This window comes from Gopherus evgoodei, chromosome 20, assembly GCF_007399415.2.
Source record: "Gopherus evgoodei ecotype Sinaloan lineage chromosome 20, rGopEvg1_v1.p, whole genome shotgun sequence".
Taxonomy (NCBI): Eukaryota; Metazoa; Chordata; order Testudines; family Testudinidae; genus Gopherus; species Gopherus evgoodei.
This window is the reverse complement of record NC_044341.1, coordinates 10,140,580-10,159,637: the sequence shown is the minus strand read 5'-3', so window position 1 is coordinate 10,159,637 and position 19,058 is coordinate 10,140,580. Positions and strand designations below refer to the sequence as shown.

General features: G+C 45.8%; 1 protein-coding gene across 1 annotated transcript in view; it reads right to left on the bottom strand.

The window, feature by feature from the left end:
- The window catches only part of ARID1A (AT-rich interaction domain 1A), an 81,596-nt gene extending 62,793 nt beyond the window's left edge, over positions 1–18,803 (bottom strand). Inside the window, exon 1 of the mRNA XM_030538694.1 lies at positions 17,648–18,803. Within this exon, the coding sequence (XP_030394554.1) occupies positions 17,648–18,802 (1,155 nt within the window). The 5' untranslated portion in view covers position 18,803. The remainder of the gene's footprint in view (positions 1–17,647) is intronic.
- Between the last annotated feature and the right edge of the window lie 255 nt (positions 18,804–19,058).

Genomic DNA, 19,058 nt, shown 5'->3' with positions numbered 1-19,058 from the left:
TATTTCCACTGAACAGACCTTCAAGTCCTCTCCTGAAGCTACTCTGTTCAGAGCACACAAAAGAACCAGCTTTCACAAAATGTGCCAGATATATAAATATTAGAAGGTAGCACAAGAGTCTTTTTGATGCTCTGCAGGTACCAAAGATGGACACTGAAAAGTTAATTCACAATAGTAGTTAAGGCAAGATGTATTACAGCCGCAAAGAGGGATGCCATACCACATGCAGGCTTACCAAGAGGACCCTGGTCTCATCAAAAACTGGAGCAGCTAACCTCAGACACCACAGATACCAGGAAATTCCCAGCAACAGAAGATGCACTTTGTCAGAAGCCAGAATTTTTCTAATCACCTCTCCTCTCTCTGGCCTGTGCCTTTTAAATTCTCTCTACCAGAGTAACCAAATCCTACTTACCAAGGTTTCCCTGTTCAGCAAGTCATTCTTCATGACAGATGACCGCTGTCTTTATCACTCCAGGTTAATAGGTATTTATATAGTTTCCCTCCCCCTCCCAAATCACCATACTATCTGAACGACTGTCATAATTAGACACGCTGTATGTTTTAGTTTTCTATAACCTACAGCAATTACATGTAGATGGATGCAGAGACTGGTCTACCAGGAAACAGTCACGTTATTAAAATAAGCTGCATTGCAAGGGATATAGCAAAAAAGATTTACTGTGCATATACTGGTTCAGGACAGGAGTGAGAAGGGCACTTCCTTATTTGAAAGCTAAGTTAGTGCTTGTAAAGATGCCAGACAACCCCAGCCTTGCTAATTCTAGTTGTGTGAATCTAGGCATCTACTATACAGGCAGCATGAGGTACAACTAGTGGAGGTAAAAGCTTCTCTCTCTAACCCAACTGAGCACTTTGTTACAGAGACAAATACCCCTGTCTGAAGGTGCTGAACAAGCAAAACCATGGTGCCCCCATCCAGGTAACAAAAGTAACTACATTTCTTTTTATTTTTGCACATTCATTAAGTTTTGCTACTGTGCCAGTATAGATTTAAATCCAAAACGTTTCAAAACACTCAGAAGGTGATCCGATAATCCTGCCCAACAGAACCGTGGTTTGTGGACTAGGGAGAAAAAAAATATCAGAAACTAAGTCTAGTCATAGTGCTCTCAACAACGCTTGCTACACAGGATAAAGGGCCATGTGTTGTGCATGTCTGACCTATACCATGCCCAATCACATGAACTGGCTGACCAACAGATAGGTTCCTTCTTCCACCACCCACTCTCTTATCTAGAAATGGATATAGGATGGTTCACAGTACAAAACACTAGAAATTTAGAAGTAGTTATATGATGTTGACATGCCATGGGTAGATGCCAACTTCTGTACATAAATGTAGATGTCAGTCATTGCAGGAGCCCAACAAAAAGCTTTATGGAACAGCAACTACCACCAATCAACCCGTTTTCACATTCTCCTTATAAGTCTTGGTGTAAAGTCAGTCAGACCATTGGTATTTAGATAGTAACTCCCACTTCACTATACAATCACCTCAGCCAACATCTGTCTGCACTGGAGTGGCTTGTGCAAGTTATTTCTTGTCAAACCCATCATATACCCATATAAAATGACTAGCTAGCCCCCCTCTTTCCTCCTCTCCCCCCCCCCCCCCGCCACTAACTACAGTCACCCTACACACAGGCTGCCCTCCAAAAACCTCCTGTGGACTTTTTCAGAAACCTCAGCCAAGCAACACTATTCAGATCCACTAAAAAGTCTGCATCCATTAACTTCTCCAGCTGAGTGGGAGACACTCCCAAGAAACACGTAATAGAAAGTCTGGTATTTAGTGGGAGTTACTATCTAAATACCAAGATGGGAAGAAAAAAAGGAAAAATAAAAATAAACAAACTTCCTTTGCAGATGGTAAAGCAGGCTCCACATTTCACCAACACTCTATTCGCTCCACAGAAATGAACGTGAGGCTGATAGCATCCTCAGCATGATTATTACTTAATAGCATTTTGGTAGCAGACCCACTTACATACTCAAAGAGGTAGAAGTGCACACGTTGATCACGTCCAGTAGCAAGTCATCAAAATAACTCCCTGAAACAAGTTATTCCCTGAAATAACAAATAACTCCCTGAAACCCTGCTCTTCATCCCAAATGAGCAATACAGACTCCAGACACAGCAGGACATCCTCAGCTACCAAACAGTGCTGGCATCCAATCTGTGCTCTAAAACATTAGGCTTGAGGGAAGTCCCTGCAACAGAGGACTCTTCAGGATTCACTTTCCAAAGCAAAGTTTGATTCATTAATTCAAGGAGCCTTTACACATGAAAAGATAGCAGGGTCCAATTTCTGTCAGATTCTCAGATACGTCACCTTTTCTTTCTGTAGAGATCTTTTTCTGCGGTAGGCCTGGTTGCAACGCAAGGTACACATAAGACAGATCCAAAATCAAGGAGAGAATGAAATTAATGGTAAAGGTGTTTATTAAGGCAAAGCAGGTGGGTTCCACATCTATGTACAAACCAGAAAGAATATCTAGTGGTGGGGGTCAGAGGAGATTATGAAAGAAAACACCACCCCTGAATTTCATCCACTTCCACTCCACAGTAATGAAACAAAACACTCCAACTTTATTCAGGAGTGCTTCATTGTCAGTTTGCTAGGCTACTGAGGGCCACAACCAGTTTGCAAGGGAGGAAATAATGGTCTGTGGCAGTGGTCCCCAACCTTTTTCGACTGGCAGATGTCAGACAAAGGACTGTGGCGGCGGATGCATTTAGACGCCTCCGTGCCCGTGGGCACTGCGTTGGGGACCCCTGGTCTACGGCTAAAGCCGAGAACTAAGTCAGGAGATCCAGTTCTTGGTTCTTCCAGACTTCTTGTATTACCCTTGCAAATTTCTACCCACCTGGTAAATGTTTTCTTAATTTACAAGTGAGATCTTTAGGTTTGGGGAGACATTTTTGTTGTGTTTTGTCTTTATTTTAAATTAAGATCAAGGGTGGATGAATAGACAGTGTCTGGGTTGGTGAACTGTCATTAAAATTTACAAGGCTGGCACAATATTGACCCGCTAGGGTGTTGTGAGGTTTAATTTATAATTTATAAGTTACAAGATCCCAGGGATTCTTACAGAAGTGCCAAGTACTGCAAAAACAGAGAAGAATGCAATGCATTAATCTGTTCCCAAAGTACAGCTGTTAGAGGCTACCTCATCCCAGCATCCAGCACTCCACTGTGTCTAGAGTAGCTGCCTGACTTAATAATGATGGAGCGCTGGATGCTGGGTGGGACCGGTAGTTTCTACTGGACCACATTTTGGAATTGCCTTGGAAGCAGAACTTTTGCCACAGCAGAAGACCCAAGTAAATACCAGATAAGTTTCATTTTCAGCTATGCATAACCAAACAGGGAAGAAGGTTAACACAATATATGAAAGCTGGGCCCTGGAAGTAAACTGAACCTGTGTGTTTTTCCTCCCTCATCGACTTAAATTAATCCAATGAACAGTACAAAACAAAAAAACCCTAAGCGTTCATACTGCTGGTGCTAGATTTATTCCTAAAGTCCTTGAATTCAAATTCTGCTGGTCACTCTCAAAATCCAGTGGTGGACGAAGTAAAGTCAAGGCAGCGGACACTGCTCCTGCTAGTTTGCAATGGAGTATCAGTGTGATGCAGACAGATCCAAAGGAGATTACCTGCCACAAACTCAAGTCCGCCTGCCTGCTAGTGTACAAAGTGGTTCTGACAAGGTTCAGGACAATGTGAATTCTGCTGTCTTAACATAAAAGGGAAGAGAAAACCAACAGCCTCACAATCAAGAGGTGAGCAATAGCTTTGTACTCAGGAAAGCCCACGCCAAAAGCCTTCTGCCACTCTAGTTGGAAACATCACTAATTTCACCTCCTTAGAATAAAAAAAAAAATAAATTACCAACTGCTGTGGGCAAGAGAGGAAGGTACCTGTATTTACCAGTGATGCAGTTTGAGGTCTTTGTAACAAATAACTACTTTCCAGCATTTATAACCAGGTAACCTGTTTGCATCCAAAAGCTACGCTCACGTCTACACTAGCGAGAAAAGAGGCGGCTGGGGAAGGAAAGACACTGTGTGGACAAGAGCTGCACCCAAGCCTTTGCTGTCAGAGAGTTGCAAGGACACTCCAGTACAGCCTTAAAGCCAACACCATACTGATTCCAATGTTACTCTTGGCAAGCCCTATGTGAATCCCAATCCTAGAGAGAGAGAGATCCTAGGGTAGGTCCTAAATACAAACTAGATATGTACTTTTCATAAGCTTTAAATGCCAGGTTACAGCAATCCTGAAACCTAAATTGTGATGAGCCTCCTTTAGTCTTCCCTTTTGTCTGTGAGCTTCTATCTTCACATCAGCCCAGGCATTAAATGAACTGCTTTTAAAGCAAAGTTAGCAATCAACCTGCAAGTTGTTTAACAAGTTAAAAAGGAGAGCAAGCGTGAGCTGGCTGCTGGCGAGCAGATGCCAAAATTAATTACTGTGCCAATGCCAGGGGGAGAGGAGGAACAGCCAACGCGGCAAACTCTTCACTGGTTTCAGGAACAGGTATAACAAGAAACCATAAGGCAACAAATGAAAAAGGAAAGACAGACATGATTATTACACCTTTTCAGAAGTAGTAACTCAACAGTGAAGTGCTAAGTGCAGCATAATCAGCAGATTCAAAGCTAACACTGATATTTGTGCACCATTCAGAATACTACAGCTGAAAACCACACTGCACTTTAGAAGATGCTACCCCAGTCCCCTCCATCAATAAGCCACGAAGGTAACATTTTGTGTATCAGATTTCCTGGTACCCTATCTGATGGGTCTTACTAGAATCAAGTTTTCTTCCCCTTTCCTTCCCTGAAAGTTGCATTAGGACAACGTTTTGTGCTCTACTTCAGAGTCAGGGAATTGGGAGAAGATGAGTGTTAAGGGCTGATGTGGGTAGCTGGAGGGCTGAATAGAAGCACCCATCTGCTCTAGTATATTTCATAAGGCAGTAATATTACTTCCCTTGATTTTAAGAACTGCCACACTAAATGTGCATACAGTTTTTCAGCAGAAGTTTTTCCTTTAGCGAGGAGCAGTCAAGTCACCTCTGAGTGGAAAGCACAAGTTTCTTCATCTCCAACACATCACAAGAACTAAGAGGCAGGGTTTGCAGAGATATTTTGGGAATATCTTTAGAGTACAGACAAGTGAGTAATCCAGAATGGATCTACTGCAACCATTTCCATTCGCTTATCCCTGACTACTGGAAGACCATCTTAGGTCAAGTGTTTTACTAGTTTTTCCTTCCTCCAGCGCATTAATTGCAGGAGTGCCTTTTAAATAAATGATTATTCTTATTACATTGCTACTGCTCAGCAACATGCACCAACAATACACTCAGGTTTAGCATGTTGCAGCCATCAGCTGGAGATGTTTAATGTTTTTATGTATTGCAAACACATCCTATTCCAGGAAAATTAAGGCCTTCCATCAGAAGTGCCAAACACAATTAGAATAGGAGCATGAAGAGAAAAAAACTAGCATGTTCCATAAAACGGTAACTTCCTAAAATCCAGACTGGCATACTAGCAAGGCGTAATCCCATTCTTAGAGAGGACAGATGGCTACTGGTTAGGGCACTAGCATGGATTTGGGAGATCTGGCCTCAAATCCCTGCTCTGCCACAGACTTTCTGTGCGATCCTAATCACGTCCCTTACACTCTCTGTGCTTCAGTTCCCTATCTGTAAAGTGGGGGCCATAGGATTTCCGTACCTCACAGGAGTAAGGAGGATAAATATGCGACAGATTGTGTAGTGTTCAGATACTACCGTAAGGGAGAACGGGGGGACAACGACATACAAGTACCCAAGATAGGTTGCCATCCCATACAGTCACAAGTTACAATAGCTGGCCGTATCTATTACACATGCATAATTAATAGGCCTGGGCCTTTTTCCAAGCGTTATGAATGGGTACAAGAATCACCAATCCTATATGGAACAACAGTTGAATAGACAAAAAAAAAAATTTACATATATATAAAGCCACCAATCCAGAGTGTATAGTCTGTCACATGTGCAGTCAAGCACAGTTAAAGCACTATAAAAAGGCCATTTCTGCACGTCCTTGGGCATCTACAGATGTGCAGGCCTAGCTAACATACCAGCCTCAAATGCAGGGCTTTACGCATGTTTGATAACAGTACCCAAGTAATCAAAAATGTTACAAGTTAAATAAATAAATAAATACAAAAATCAACTACTTTCAGCAATTCAGCCATTTAAATGTTTCTTCTGAAGAAGGGAAGTGGTCTTCAAACTATTCCATGGCTAGCACTTTTGAGGAAGACCTAGCTAGCTCGCTATTAGAGTTTAATTATTTACACCAAGTTAATAAATACCAGATACTCCTTCTAAATCTGCACAGGGTGCATAGTCCTATAGTTGTTGGACTTTAAATCCACTGCTTGATAGTCATGGAGAGCAAGACATGAAACCTGAGAGCAGGAAGGATCCCACGCAAGAAGAGAACACTGCGTATGCAGCATAGGCCTGTTCAGTCCTGGGATCCTGGAACAAGTTCAGATGTTACAACAAGAATAGTCAAGTTCCTTCAGCACAACCCCAAGTGAGCATTAAGAGAAAAAAAAAACAAAAAAAACACTGTTCACAATTTGTTAACTGGCAGGTTCTCCTCAACGGACCAAAAGAGAGCTATGAAGCCAGCTACAGAGCTATGCAACCACCTACAGGGGGCATCATACCAAGAAGTCACTTCCTCATTTGGGAAAGACTACAGGATTCATTTCCTCCTCTCACTAGATGTGACAGAAGCAAGCAGCCCTTGCTCCATTTTAGTATTCTCAGGGCAGGTCTACACTACAGGGCTTAGTCGACCTAGGTTACGGAACTCCAGCGACGTGACTAACGTAGCTGCAGTCAACATACCTTAGGTTGACTTATTGCGGTGCCTACACCACGCTAGGTCGACAGGAGAAACTCTCCCGTCGACTTTCCTTATACTTCTCATTCCAATGGAGTACCGGAGTCGACAGGAAAGTGATCAGCGGTCGATCTAGCAGGTCTTCACTAGACCCGCTAAATCAGCCCCCGGTGGATCGAACACCAAGCATCAATCTCCCGGGAAGCAGAGACAAGCCCTCAGTATTAGCCTGAAGAGAGAAACTTAAGTCCAGTGTCAGATTTTAGAGAGTGTTTCAATAATATTCAGAAGGAAATATGGACAGACAGTTCTTTTCTCCCAGATGGGGAGCTCCATCCTCCCTTATAATCACATGAACTTGGCTCCCCCAAGCTCCGCAGCAGAATTTGGAGCCCACAAACAAGGAGAAACAGGCTACCTTAGTCTATGTACAAACTGAGGCAATTTCTATATTTTATGGTAACTGAAGAGATGGTTCTAAACATTCCCATCACCACAGAGGCCAGAAACATTCCTCCAATCCCATAACAACAACAACAACAACAAAAAAACATGTTCCCAAGGAATCCTCGACATCCTGGTAGGAAACCCAATAATTCAGGCTGTTAAAAAAATAAAAACAAAAAACAAAAAAACCAAACAACTTGTTGGCCCTGATTTTGTTGCAGAAATTGCATGTGCGTGCGCATGCACGCACACACACTCCCCAATTTAGTTGTTGCAAATGTGAGAGGCATTGCGACTCGGTGCACAGGGTCACACCACCACACTCAAATTTGGCCCAGCCGTCCCTCCGTCATGCTTGCCTTTGAGAACCAAGTGGGATACACAACTTCTTTTCTGTGCTGCTGCCCTTCTTTGGGAGACAGGCTACTCGCCTTGGAAGAAGGTGCTAGAGCTTTCCTGTGGATATGCACACAGAGCTGGTGCTCCTTGTGTGGATACCCAGAGGAGTCTTCATTCCTCATCAGCAAAGCGGTTGAGGGGAAGCCTAGGACTAGACCTCTCGTGCAGCGTCAGCTTATTGCCACGCTGATGTCTGACTGCGCTAAAACCACAACTTTAACAAAAGCATGGTCACAACTTTTCAGCCAACTTTTCCCCAACCTCAAATTCAAGATTTTCTTACCACCCTTACCAATTATCTCATCCTACCTCATGGGGCCCTGAATCTCTCTAAGGGCTTGTCTACATATGGATAGTTATAGCAGTACAAAAACCTATCTAGAAGCCGATCAAAGTTAAAGCAGTGCAACCCCTTAACGTGGACAGATGAATTGACTGTATACATATATACACCAGGCTTGTACCACTAATTAAATCTGTATAAAAATAATACCCCTAACCTAAACATTGTATCAGTACATACAACAGTTTAGACCACACCTAAGCAGGAAGGATTAGATAGAACTCCCTTTCAAAACAGAGGGGATGCTACTGAATTCTCCCATTGGCTCTAGAAGCTGGAACTCAAACCTGCACCTAGGACCATTGTTCCAGGGCAGGACAGAGAACTGTCCCAGGGACTGAATTTCAGCTCCATTGCTATCTACCCACTCAAGTACTGTTGAGGTGATCCTAAACTCTCCACAATGTATTTAACACATTAAAAACCTATGTGAAAGTTATGCACTCAAGTTAGGCTGCACATGCAAGCTAAGTTTTGCCCCCACATGTGTACCTATTCTTATTTCTTCCCGCAGGACTCTTGCCTCATTCCGTGCCTGCGATGAGTCAAGATTGTGATATAGACGAGGCTGCGTGTAGGCACCCTACCTTATTTGTTGCAAGAGACAGAAGGTGTATAACAAATGAGGCAGAAGACTACAAGAAGAAAAAGGTATGGTCTTATGGTTAAGACAGGTGGAATGCCACACCCCAGAGGAATTCTCTTCTGTATTTGCCTTTGCAACATTTTTCCTATGAGATGCCAAATAAGTCACTAAACCAAAATGTTGCCAGGGGGCATTAGCTGTATGGGACCCCCAGAAATGAGGCCCAATATCAGACACCCAGGGCCTAACATGCAGAAGTTTTAAGCACTTAACTGCAACTTAAGTCAACAGGAGTCGTGGACACTCAGCACCGAGGCCCAGAGGAATGAGTTGACGGTTAGGAGTTAGGTGATCCCAATTCTCCTCCTCCGTGGGGAGGAGGGCGAGAGGAAAAAAAATGGCCTACTATGAGCTCAGGGAGTTCCCCTCTCCTCCCGGCTCTCCCACTGCATATGTGAAGGAGGGATAAGAGCTGTGGACACGGCTCTATCTTTTTAGAAATTTGTGTGCAATTCTTTTGGCAGACTACTGAAGTTGTGCTGACACCATATGGGAAGTGGAGATTTTCAGGTTTTCCCTCAGACAAACCCATATGAAATTTCACAGAACAAAGAAAAGGCATTTCTCTGGCCCCAGGTCTCTTGTCAAATTCCAACAGCCTGCTATGAAGTCACAAGATTATTTTATAATGAAAGTGTTAGGAAAGCCAACAGGGAACATTTTAAGATCTGCATGATATACTGCCTTAGTACTAACTTGCAATTCAGAGGCTTGGTCTAACACTACAAACTTATGTTGGTATAACCAGGTCTCTTAGGGATGTGGATTTTCCATGCCCCTGAGCAATGCAGTTACACCAACCTAACTGCCAGTGTAGACAGCGCTATGTTGATGGGAGGGTTTATTCCATCAACAAAAGTTACTGCCTCTTGGGGAGGTGGAGTATTTATGCTTAACGGGAAACAGTCTAGACGTAGAAGGTATAGACAAACTCACAGTTAGTACCAGCTCAGAACAGTCAGAGTTGTCAATAGTTTTATAGTTGGCAACTTTTGGAGACCCTGACTGGCAACTTCATTTCTGGTCTTTGAGAATATTCCAATCACAATAGTTATGTTATGGGAAGATCAACATATTGGTTACTGCACATGAAACTGGAAAAACCCTGTTACTCCATCATAACCACTATGTTTTACTTCTACACACAGGTTTCTTATGACAGTTTAACAAAAAAAGCCACCCTCCCACCAGGAATGAGGGGGTGGGGGGGAAAGAAAGGGTACAAACCACCTTGTTATTCACCTCCCCCCCAGCCTCCATAAAGGAGATGGCACTGGAACCCCAGCTTCCATCTGAAATATCATTTTACTCTGGAGTACCTAAAACAAGGAATTATTTGTACAAGAACTATGACATAGCTTTTATTATTGTTTACCTACCATTACACAGCATCTTATACATTTCACTACAGAAAGTTCACATGTACATATTGACAGCTCAGCAAGTGTTTATACAATGCACAGAGACACTCCAGAAAGGGGGACACACACTCAATGCCAAACTTGCAAATGTCTCTTCCTCACTGCTGAGCTATGACAGGAACTAGGATGCAGGTGTATAGAGAAGAGGAAGAAATATGAACTCCTCTCCGATTCCTTATTGCATATTTACACCACATGGTTAGATCACTACAGGAACAAGGAAAGTATGCACAGGAGATCAACCCTGAAAGAAGCGACTGTTCCTGTTCCAGCCCTTACCAAAGCTACTCTGTCATTCTGCAAACCACCTACAGCTGGTTTGGGCACTGTGTTTCTTTAGTCACAGAGCATCATAAAAAGCTGTGGGTGTTTTTTTAAAAATGTATTATATTAAAAAAAATAATCCTATATTAAATGGACCAAAGGCCTTGTGATTAAGGTATAGGTCTGGGAGTCAAAAGACCTAGCTTCTATTCTCAGCTCTGTTACAGACTTGCTGCATCACCTTGGGAAGTCACTTAACCTCTGTGCCACAGCTTCCCCTTTTTGTAAAATGATTACCACCACCGGAGTGCAAGACTGGAACGGAAAGATGTGTGCTCCAGTGGCAAGCTTTCCCTAGGAAGTAGTGGACTGCCCCAGACTACCAACTTCAACAGAATTTCAGCTTTTAAAAATAAGTTTAAGTTTATACCCATAATACTTTAAAGATTACATTCAGTTCACGTGTGGAAGTCTTCCTGAGCCTGCAGAAAACAGCTCCAATCTCTTTGCAGCTGCTCAGTTTGCCCAAGTCAATAAGGGCACGAAACTAAAAAGGACAGTCAATTTCTCTATTGTCATCCAGGCAGGTGGACAGTAGAAAAACTGACAAGACCTGTGTCAGTTCCACTCACCTTCCCAAATAGCAACAGGGAACAATAACTTCCACCCTCCCATCTTTCACCTCTAGCTGGTAGGTTTAAGACTTTGGCTAGCAAATGACTGGTACATTTTCCCCAGTTCATGTGCATTTCCCCTTTATACATAAGGGGCTGCCCCAAGAAGTTTACAATTAACTTTTTTTTTTTAATTGACTAAATTTCAAAAAAATTAAAGTTTGACATAGCACCTTTTAGAGAGCATGCACTGATTCTTAAGTTCCTGGTTTAAAAAAAAAAGAAAAAATGGGGAGGGGGGGAGAGAAGAAGCTATTGTACTCCCCTGCTGATGTTTATAAGGGTCTTTGCAGGAGGGGCTGTAGGTGGGTCTAGCAGCAATATCAAAACACTGTCAGGCTCACCCCTCTTCTCCTCCTTCACTTTGCACATGCCTGCCCCTTCTGTTTTAGCTTTACTACTGTGACTACTGTCATGCAGGCGAACTTCTCCCCAGAGCAGTGCATGAGACAGCAAATGCAAGTGAGCACACCAATAAACTGCCCATATACAAGCGCCATCAAATATACCAAGTAAACAAACCAGGGAGGAAAGAGTACCTTTTCTCCTGTAATGTTCCAATTATAGTGGGTTGTAGATATTACCTGTAAGATCAGCAGGTACAGATTTTTCAGGCAGAAAGGGAATTTCCAAGTTGGTGACCCTTTAAGCACAATAGCAAGGACACTGGTGGAGAAGCAGTAGGTGTTGTAACACCAAGACAGCATGGAGGCCTGTGTTTTTTCATTTGTTTTTAGGAAAAGCAGCTGGGTTGTTTGTTGCAAGGCATGCATGTTAATGCCCATGGAAGGTTGGTAGATATTTACTAATGATCAGATGAAAGCTGCTATATCAGCCCAAAGTATCCTTGGAAGCTTAGTATCTTCATGATTTAAAAAGGCAGCGATATTCGAAAATACTCATTAAACAAAAGGAACATTCTTCTCATATCCCTGCAACCTCCTACCATGATGGGAGAGAGATCTGGTACATAGTTTTCTAGAGTATTATTGAAAAAACATTCACCGTACTAGCATTACGGCCTAGTGTTTTAACAAGTCAAGTGGAATGACAATGGAACTAGACTGACAGTGATAGGAAACTCTCTGCTGGAGGTTTTGTTTAAAAAAAAAAAGTTAAAGTGACACCTGCCCCTGTCCCCACTCTACTCCCACCCCAAACTCCAGAGGGCACAGTCTATTAGTACCTTAGCAATAGCAGCAGCACCACAGGAGTTACCATACACAAAAAGGTGATCTCACTACCCCCATGCAGAGTAATAAATAAGCACTTATGTAATGCCCTTCACTTGTAGACCTCAGCATATTTTATTAAGGTGGGCAAGCATTATTAAACCCACATCAGCTAAGTAACGAAGGCACAGAGTGATTACGCGAATTGTCCAAGGTTATACAGCGTGAGTCAGTGAAAGAGCAGGGAACAAAACCAGACCTCAATTCTGACTCCCATTTGGGTGTCCTATCCACCAGATTATGCTTAAAATATTTGGAGATACACCTATCTCATAGAACTGGAAGGGACCCTGAAAGGTCATCAAGTCCAGCCCTCTGCCTTCACTAGCAGGACCAAGTACTAATTTTGCCCCAGATCCCGAAGTGGCCCCGTCAAGGACTGAACTCACAACCCTGGGTTTAGCAGGCCAATGCTCAAACCACTGAGTTATCCCTCCCCTAGTAGATGCCATTAGTTCACTGGGGCCTCTCAAAGCATATCCTGAAACACCAGCCTCCTAAAAACACTTGCACAAAATATTTAAACAGAATGGAGAGGCTAAGGCCTTGTCCACACTAGACCAGTTTAACTAAAATCCATTTAAAAGTTAATCTAGCTAAACTGGTTGAACGTTAAGTGTCTACCTTAGGGGCCTGCACCATTTTAAGAAGTTTCACATTAGGGGCTTACACTAATTTAACTAAGTCAATTTTAAAAATCAATTGAATGAAACCAGTGTACTTTTCTAGTAGGGACAAGGTCTGAAAGTCATTCACAGCCAAGGCTCACTTCACGAAAGAATGCCACCTCTCTTTTGTTGTAGAGAACTAATGTTTACTAGACCTTACGGGCAATACAAGACCTGCCAACAGTGCAATACTAAGCAAGGAAAAACCCTAAGATAAAAAGTGAACAGGAGCCAGGGCTCAGTTTCAGATTCCAAGATATCACAGCTCACTGGCACTAAATGGCTCTGTGCTGCCAACTGAGCTTGAAAACCATGTTTTTAACAACATGTTCATGCTTCAGTTGCTACTAACGTTAAGATTTAAAGTTAAGAACTCGGCCCTGAGATTTTTTTTTTTATTTATTTATTAGCATGTAATTGTTTTTAAACCAAGTTCCCTGAACATGTAATAAATGTCTCTGGATGCCAATACACCTATAAGGAGGTTAGTCAACATGTGAAGATTTAATACAGTCCAAAGACATCTCCCATTACAGGAGATGCCTTTTACTGTAGTTAGTGCTGTACCAAAACAAATACCCACCTATCTACTCATCAGAGGAGTTTCTTCTTGCAGGCAGTTTTCTTGAGAATCATTCCACTCCTCCACCCCACCCAAAGTCCTCATCCATTACCAAAACCAGCCATACACTACAGAAAAAAAAAGGTTAGTGTTTATCTTTTCATTTTACTAAGAGTTCTAGAAGTCCTGCATGTGAGATGGCCCAGATTTCCCGCCAGTCATTGCCATAGACCTCCAGGATCTTCTAGATTCACTTGCTCTGTAAAACAAGTCTTCTAATCTCAATCCAACTCCACATTTCCAGACTAAAATGGTCATAAGAATGAACAAGAGTCCCCATCTGCCCCATCCATACAGATACAGAATGTCCTGGCATTCAAAACTCCGCCCTGGATCAGCTGTGCATTCTTATAAGTGACCTATCTGCAAAAGTTTTTAGTGTTGAGAGGAATTACATGTTGCTGTCAAAACTGTGCACAAGTGAGCAGCTACTCTTAATCTGTTATAGGAAAGGGTCTTTCAAATCAAGGTTTTACATTAAAAAAGTGAAGAAACTCCTAAAGCAAGAGATGGGTAAAAGGGTCTGTACCTCCACGTCATTCATAGGTCATCCTGATCTTAGAGAATGACATTTATGCTCTTTCCTCCTTATTGTGTGCCTCCCACACACCACCAAGAAATCTAAACATTTTTCCGTTCTGGATGACTATATGAAGGGAGACAACTATACACATTCACCCAAACTCCCTTCCCTTAATCTGGAAGTAGAGGTGGGGAGGGAGGAGGCACACTGTTCTCTCTCCCCGCCCCCTCTCCAATCTCATCCCACTGAAATTTCTCAGGTAAAAAGTTACTTGATAAGCACCAATTGGCTCACCACCGTTCAAGACAATAATGAGATTGAAAGCATTTAGTTTAATCCGATCTAAGAAACAAAACAGGATACACTGTGAGGAGGTTATAACATAGTTTGGGGGTATTATTATTAAACTTACTTCTTGTGGGCAACAGAGAAGACATGTGGAAACCTGTTCCACAATGCCAGGCAACAGGTTTTTCACAACGTGAAAAGAGACTGTGTGCGTTTATGTCTGATAATCCTTGGCCTCTTTTAAAAAGTTCTATGTGCCATTTGCGCTGTCTAAAAGTCACTGTCACTCCCAAAACACCAAACATACACTCACTAATAATTAGAGTTGATGGGACTAGAAGGCTCACACATATTAAACCAGGATTTCTCAAACAGGGGTCACCACTTAGGTAGGGAAAGCCCCTGGCGGGCCGGGCCAGTGTGTTTACCTGCCCGCTTGCTGCTCCCACTGGCCGTGGATCGCTGCTTCAGGCCAATGGGAGCTGCTGGAAGCCCCTTCCAGCAGCTCCCACTGGCCCAAAGCAGCGATCCACGGCCAGTGGGAGCTGCAGTCAGCCGGACCTGCGGACGGGGCAGGTAAACACTGGCCCGGCCCGCCAGGGGCTTTCCCTATACAAGCGGTGACCCCTGTTTGAGAATCCCTGTATTAAACTGAATGCCTGGAGTATTAATTATAACCAGACCAGACTTTCACCCTCCAGGGGACATAAGGGCTGGGGGGGGGGGGACGAGGAGTGGGTTGTTTTTTAAACTAAGTTTTTGAAAGTTTCTATCACAGAATCACAACCATGCTATTCCTAATCCAAATAGGTCTATAAAAAACAGATTTTTACTCCAGTGCAAACAAACAGTTTAATCTTGGGCTGTGGTTTACTGCCCATCAAATCCAGGTTGAATTTTGTGTTTTGTAAAAAAAAAAATTACTTCAGTAGGGCACCAGTTTACATGACACAGTTATGCAACTTTCTTGCAAATACATAGGGGTGTATTGCCCAGGAACTCAAATGTTTATCCAGAATAGTTACTACAAAGTTGCATATGGACAATGTGGTGACCACAGAAGTGATATGAGCCACTCTCCTAGAACACACGCTATTTCAATCTAACAGAGAACACACAGTTAAGCTGAAGCGGACATCACGATCAGTTATAAACGAACAAAACTTACACTAAGTTTTCAGAGCCACAGAAGAGAACGATTGAGCAAGAAGGGAAGACTCTGGAGCTGCATGTCACACTCCAGAGTATCGAATGTCTCTGACCCAGGGCTAGCAATGAGAACAGGCAGGATATGGGCAGAGAAGTCTGTCAGTCCTGCACAAGGCCATTACACATTCAGATCTAAGACATGTAAACACAGCGCAAGAGATTATCTGCAAACTCTGATTAAGAACAGATATGAACAGAATGTTAGCATCACTGTCCCAATACCCAAAATGTCTGACTTACATGTATCTGAAAGTGCTATAGCACATTTGTATTGCTGGCATTAATTATATTTCCAGCAAATTAACAACAAAAATATTCATTTATAAACTCTTTTACTTTGCTCCCACTTCTCTCCAAAAAGTAGGAATTTACAATATAGTCAGGCCCAACGGTTCCAGGCATTTGATGTTTAATGTCACTATAATAAAAAATTGTTCCTTCTGAACTTAAGTAAAATTAATACAGTGATTTAAAAAAAAAAAACTCTTGAAACATAGGTAAGGAGTGAGGCCAGGCCTGTACTTTAAGAGAAAACTCAATATGAAAAAGTGTTAATTGGTAATTCACCATTTATAGTGCTGCAGCTACAAATGCTTTTTAAAAGGTTTCTAACATACCCCATAAAAGCCCCACATTCACTATCTGATAACGAACCCAGCCAAGCCATTTCATTTTTAAATGGGTCATAATTAGTCAGGAATAAATGCATCCTTAGATTCCATCAAAGAAATCCTTTATACCAATGGGAAAGTCACATAACCAAAACAAACAGCACGCTCATTGTACAGAGAGCCCCCGCTACTGTTCTGACAACACAGAATCTATTCCAGGCTGTATAAAACATAACAAACAAAATAAATCCAAGGTACAAACAAAATGCCATTGGCCTCCTCTTTTGTTTCAGGCACAATACAACAAGGGCAGCCTGTCTGGAACTCTGCTCCTGCTGATACAGTATTGCTACTGAACTTCCTCAAGGTCACAGCCAATTTCAGCTGTGGAATAAAGAGGCAGACAGTGGCACTGATGGTTTGGGTTATGGCTGGCAGAAAAGCAGAGTGTAAAAGTTTATGAGCTCATCAGGATTGTTGTACCATTACATCAGAGGCAATTATAAATGGCCAAGAGGAGGAGATGGGGAGCCAATCAGATCACAGATAGGATGTCAACCTAAGACCAACTGTCTCCTGGCTTTGACAGAAGGATTTTACCTCCATAATTCAAATCCCAAACCAAAGCAATCTGCACTTACTACTCCAATCACTGAACTGTTTACCAGCACTTCCAGGGAGAGGCCCAGGCCACTGGGCTAACCAAGAGACTGCTCAGGAAAATGGCCACAGCCAACCCGGGCAAGCTGCAGCTGCCCAAAACAGGTCACTTCCCACCTTCCTACCCCCAGGAAGTGCAAAGGCCCCTCACCTGCAGCAAGAAGAGGGAGGAAGGAAGAGTGTAATGGGGGCAAATGTCTAAGTGCTGCTCTGCAGAGCTCCCACGACCTCTACTGATGGCACCCCTTCCCTAGCCCAACAACGTGGGGCTCAGCTACCCACCTCCACCCCATGCACACACGCACCACAGTGCCAGGCCCTTCCTGCACCCGGGGGCTCCCTCCATCTCCCCCCCAGAGCCCCCAAGGCAGGCAGGGGAAGTGGGAAGGAGAAGGCACCTCTCTGGAAGCCTCGCACAAAGGCTGGAAGGGAAGGCAGAGAGGCAGCCATTTTAGAGAGAGAAAGACACAGACAATGGCAGCTCCCCAGCAGTGTGGGTCCAAGTGGGGGAGGGAACCCGTAGGAAATTCGCCCACCTCGTCGCCCCCCCTCCATCTCCCCACATGCTCTCATGCCTGCCCCTTATGTGTGCCCCTCTTCCCTTCCCCCCCATTGTCCCCGGCCCCCTCAGCCACCCCACGTGCGCCCAGCCCCTGCTCCTGCCCCCACACGCACCCCCCCTGCCAAGCTCTCACCTGCTGGGTCCTAGCGAGCGGCTGTCCCCCTCCAGCGCTGCTGCTCCCGGGGCTCATGGGCGCATGGTGGCTCCTTTGTTGGCCCCCTCCTGTGGCCGTGGCCCAGGCCTGGCTGTTGCCCCCGCCGTACTGGGAGGCCATGTCCGCGGCCGGGCCCTTGGCGGCGGCTCCCCCGTCCTGGGGCCCGCTGTTGTAGTCGCCCCCGGGGTAGCCCTGGTAGCCACGGGCTGAGCTGGGGGAGGTAAGCAGCTGGTTGAGGGTGGGGGTAGCGGTGGGCTGCGGGGTGGCGCCCCCTCCTCCTGCCGCCCCGCCGGCGGCCGAGGGCCCCATGGCCCCGAAGCGCTGCTGCTGGAAGGCGACGGCGGCGGGGGATTTGGCCCCGGCGGCCGCTTGCGCGGGGCTCTGCGTGCTGCCCCGGGGGGAGCTCAGGGCGTAGGCCTGGGGGGGAGGCGGGTAGGCGCCGGCGCTGCGCCCGGCTGCCGCCGGGTAGTAAGAGTTGTACTGGTGGTTGGGGAAGCCGTGCTCGGCGCCGCCATGCGAGTTCTGGGGAGGGGGCGGCCCCGGAGGGGCCCCCGCCGGTCCCGGGTAGGGCTGCTCCAGGCCCCCGCTCTGCAGCGCTGCCATGCCAGTGCTTTGTTGTCCGCCATGTTGGTGGAAGGCAGCCGCGGCGGCGGCAGCGACGGCAGCAGCCTGGGCTCCCCGGCCGTAGGGCTGCCCGAAGCCGTAGGCAGGCGGGGGCAAGGCGGCCGGGTGGGAAGGGGGAGGCTGCTGCTGCGGCGGCGGCGGCTGCTGCTGCTGCGGCGCCCCCACCCCGTCGCTGCTGCCGCCGCCACCGGGCGGCTCCGGGAGGTTATTGTTCAGGGTGGCGGCGGCAGCGGCGGGCCTGGGGCCCGCGTTCCCGTTCGAGCTCTTCAGGTCGGGCTCGGCCCCGGCGTCCCCTCCGTTGCTCTCGGCCCCGTCCTGCAGCTCCTTCCCTGGGGGGCCCTCGCTCTCCGCCTGCTTCTCGCTGCCGCGCTCCGCCACCGCCTCGCCCCCCGCCTCCTCGGGGGGACAATCCCGCTGCTGCGCCTCCGCTTTCTTCAGCTCGGCTGGAGCCGGGGCGCCCAGGCTGCTGGCGGCGGCGGCGGCGGCGGCGGGGGCGACCTGAGCAGCCATGATCCCCCCCTCCCCACCTAGCCACCCCCCCGGACCCCTGCCCCCGAGCTGCTCCCCTGCCTGGCCGGCCGGCGGGAGGCCTCGCTGCTCTGCTGCTCCCCGCTCAGGCGGCGGCGGGCTCTTCAGGGCAGCGGGGGCTCATTCCCCCCCGGCCTGGCTGGCGAGGCGGGGAGGGCTCCGCTGGGCTGGGCTCCCCGGGGCCTGGCCCCGCTGTGCTCCTCGGTTGCAGCCGGCGGAGAAAGGGGAGGAGGGATCA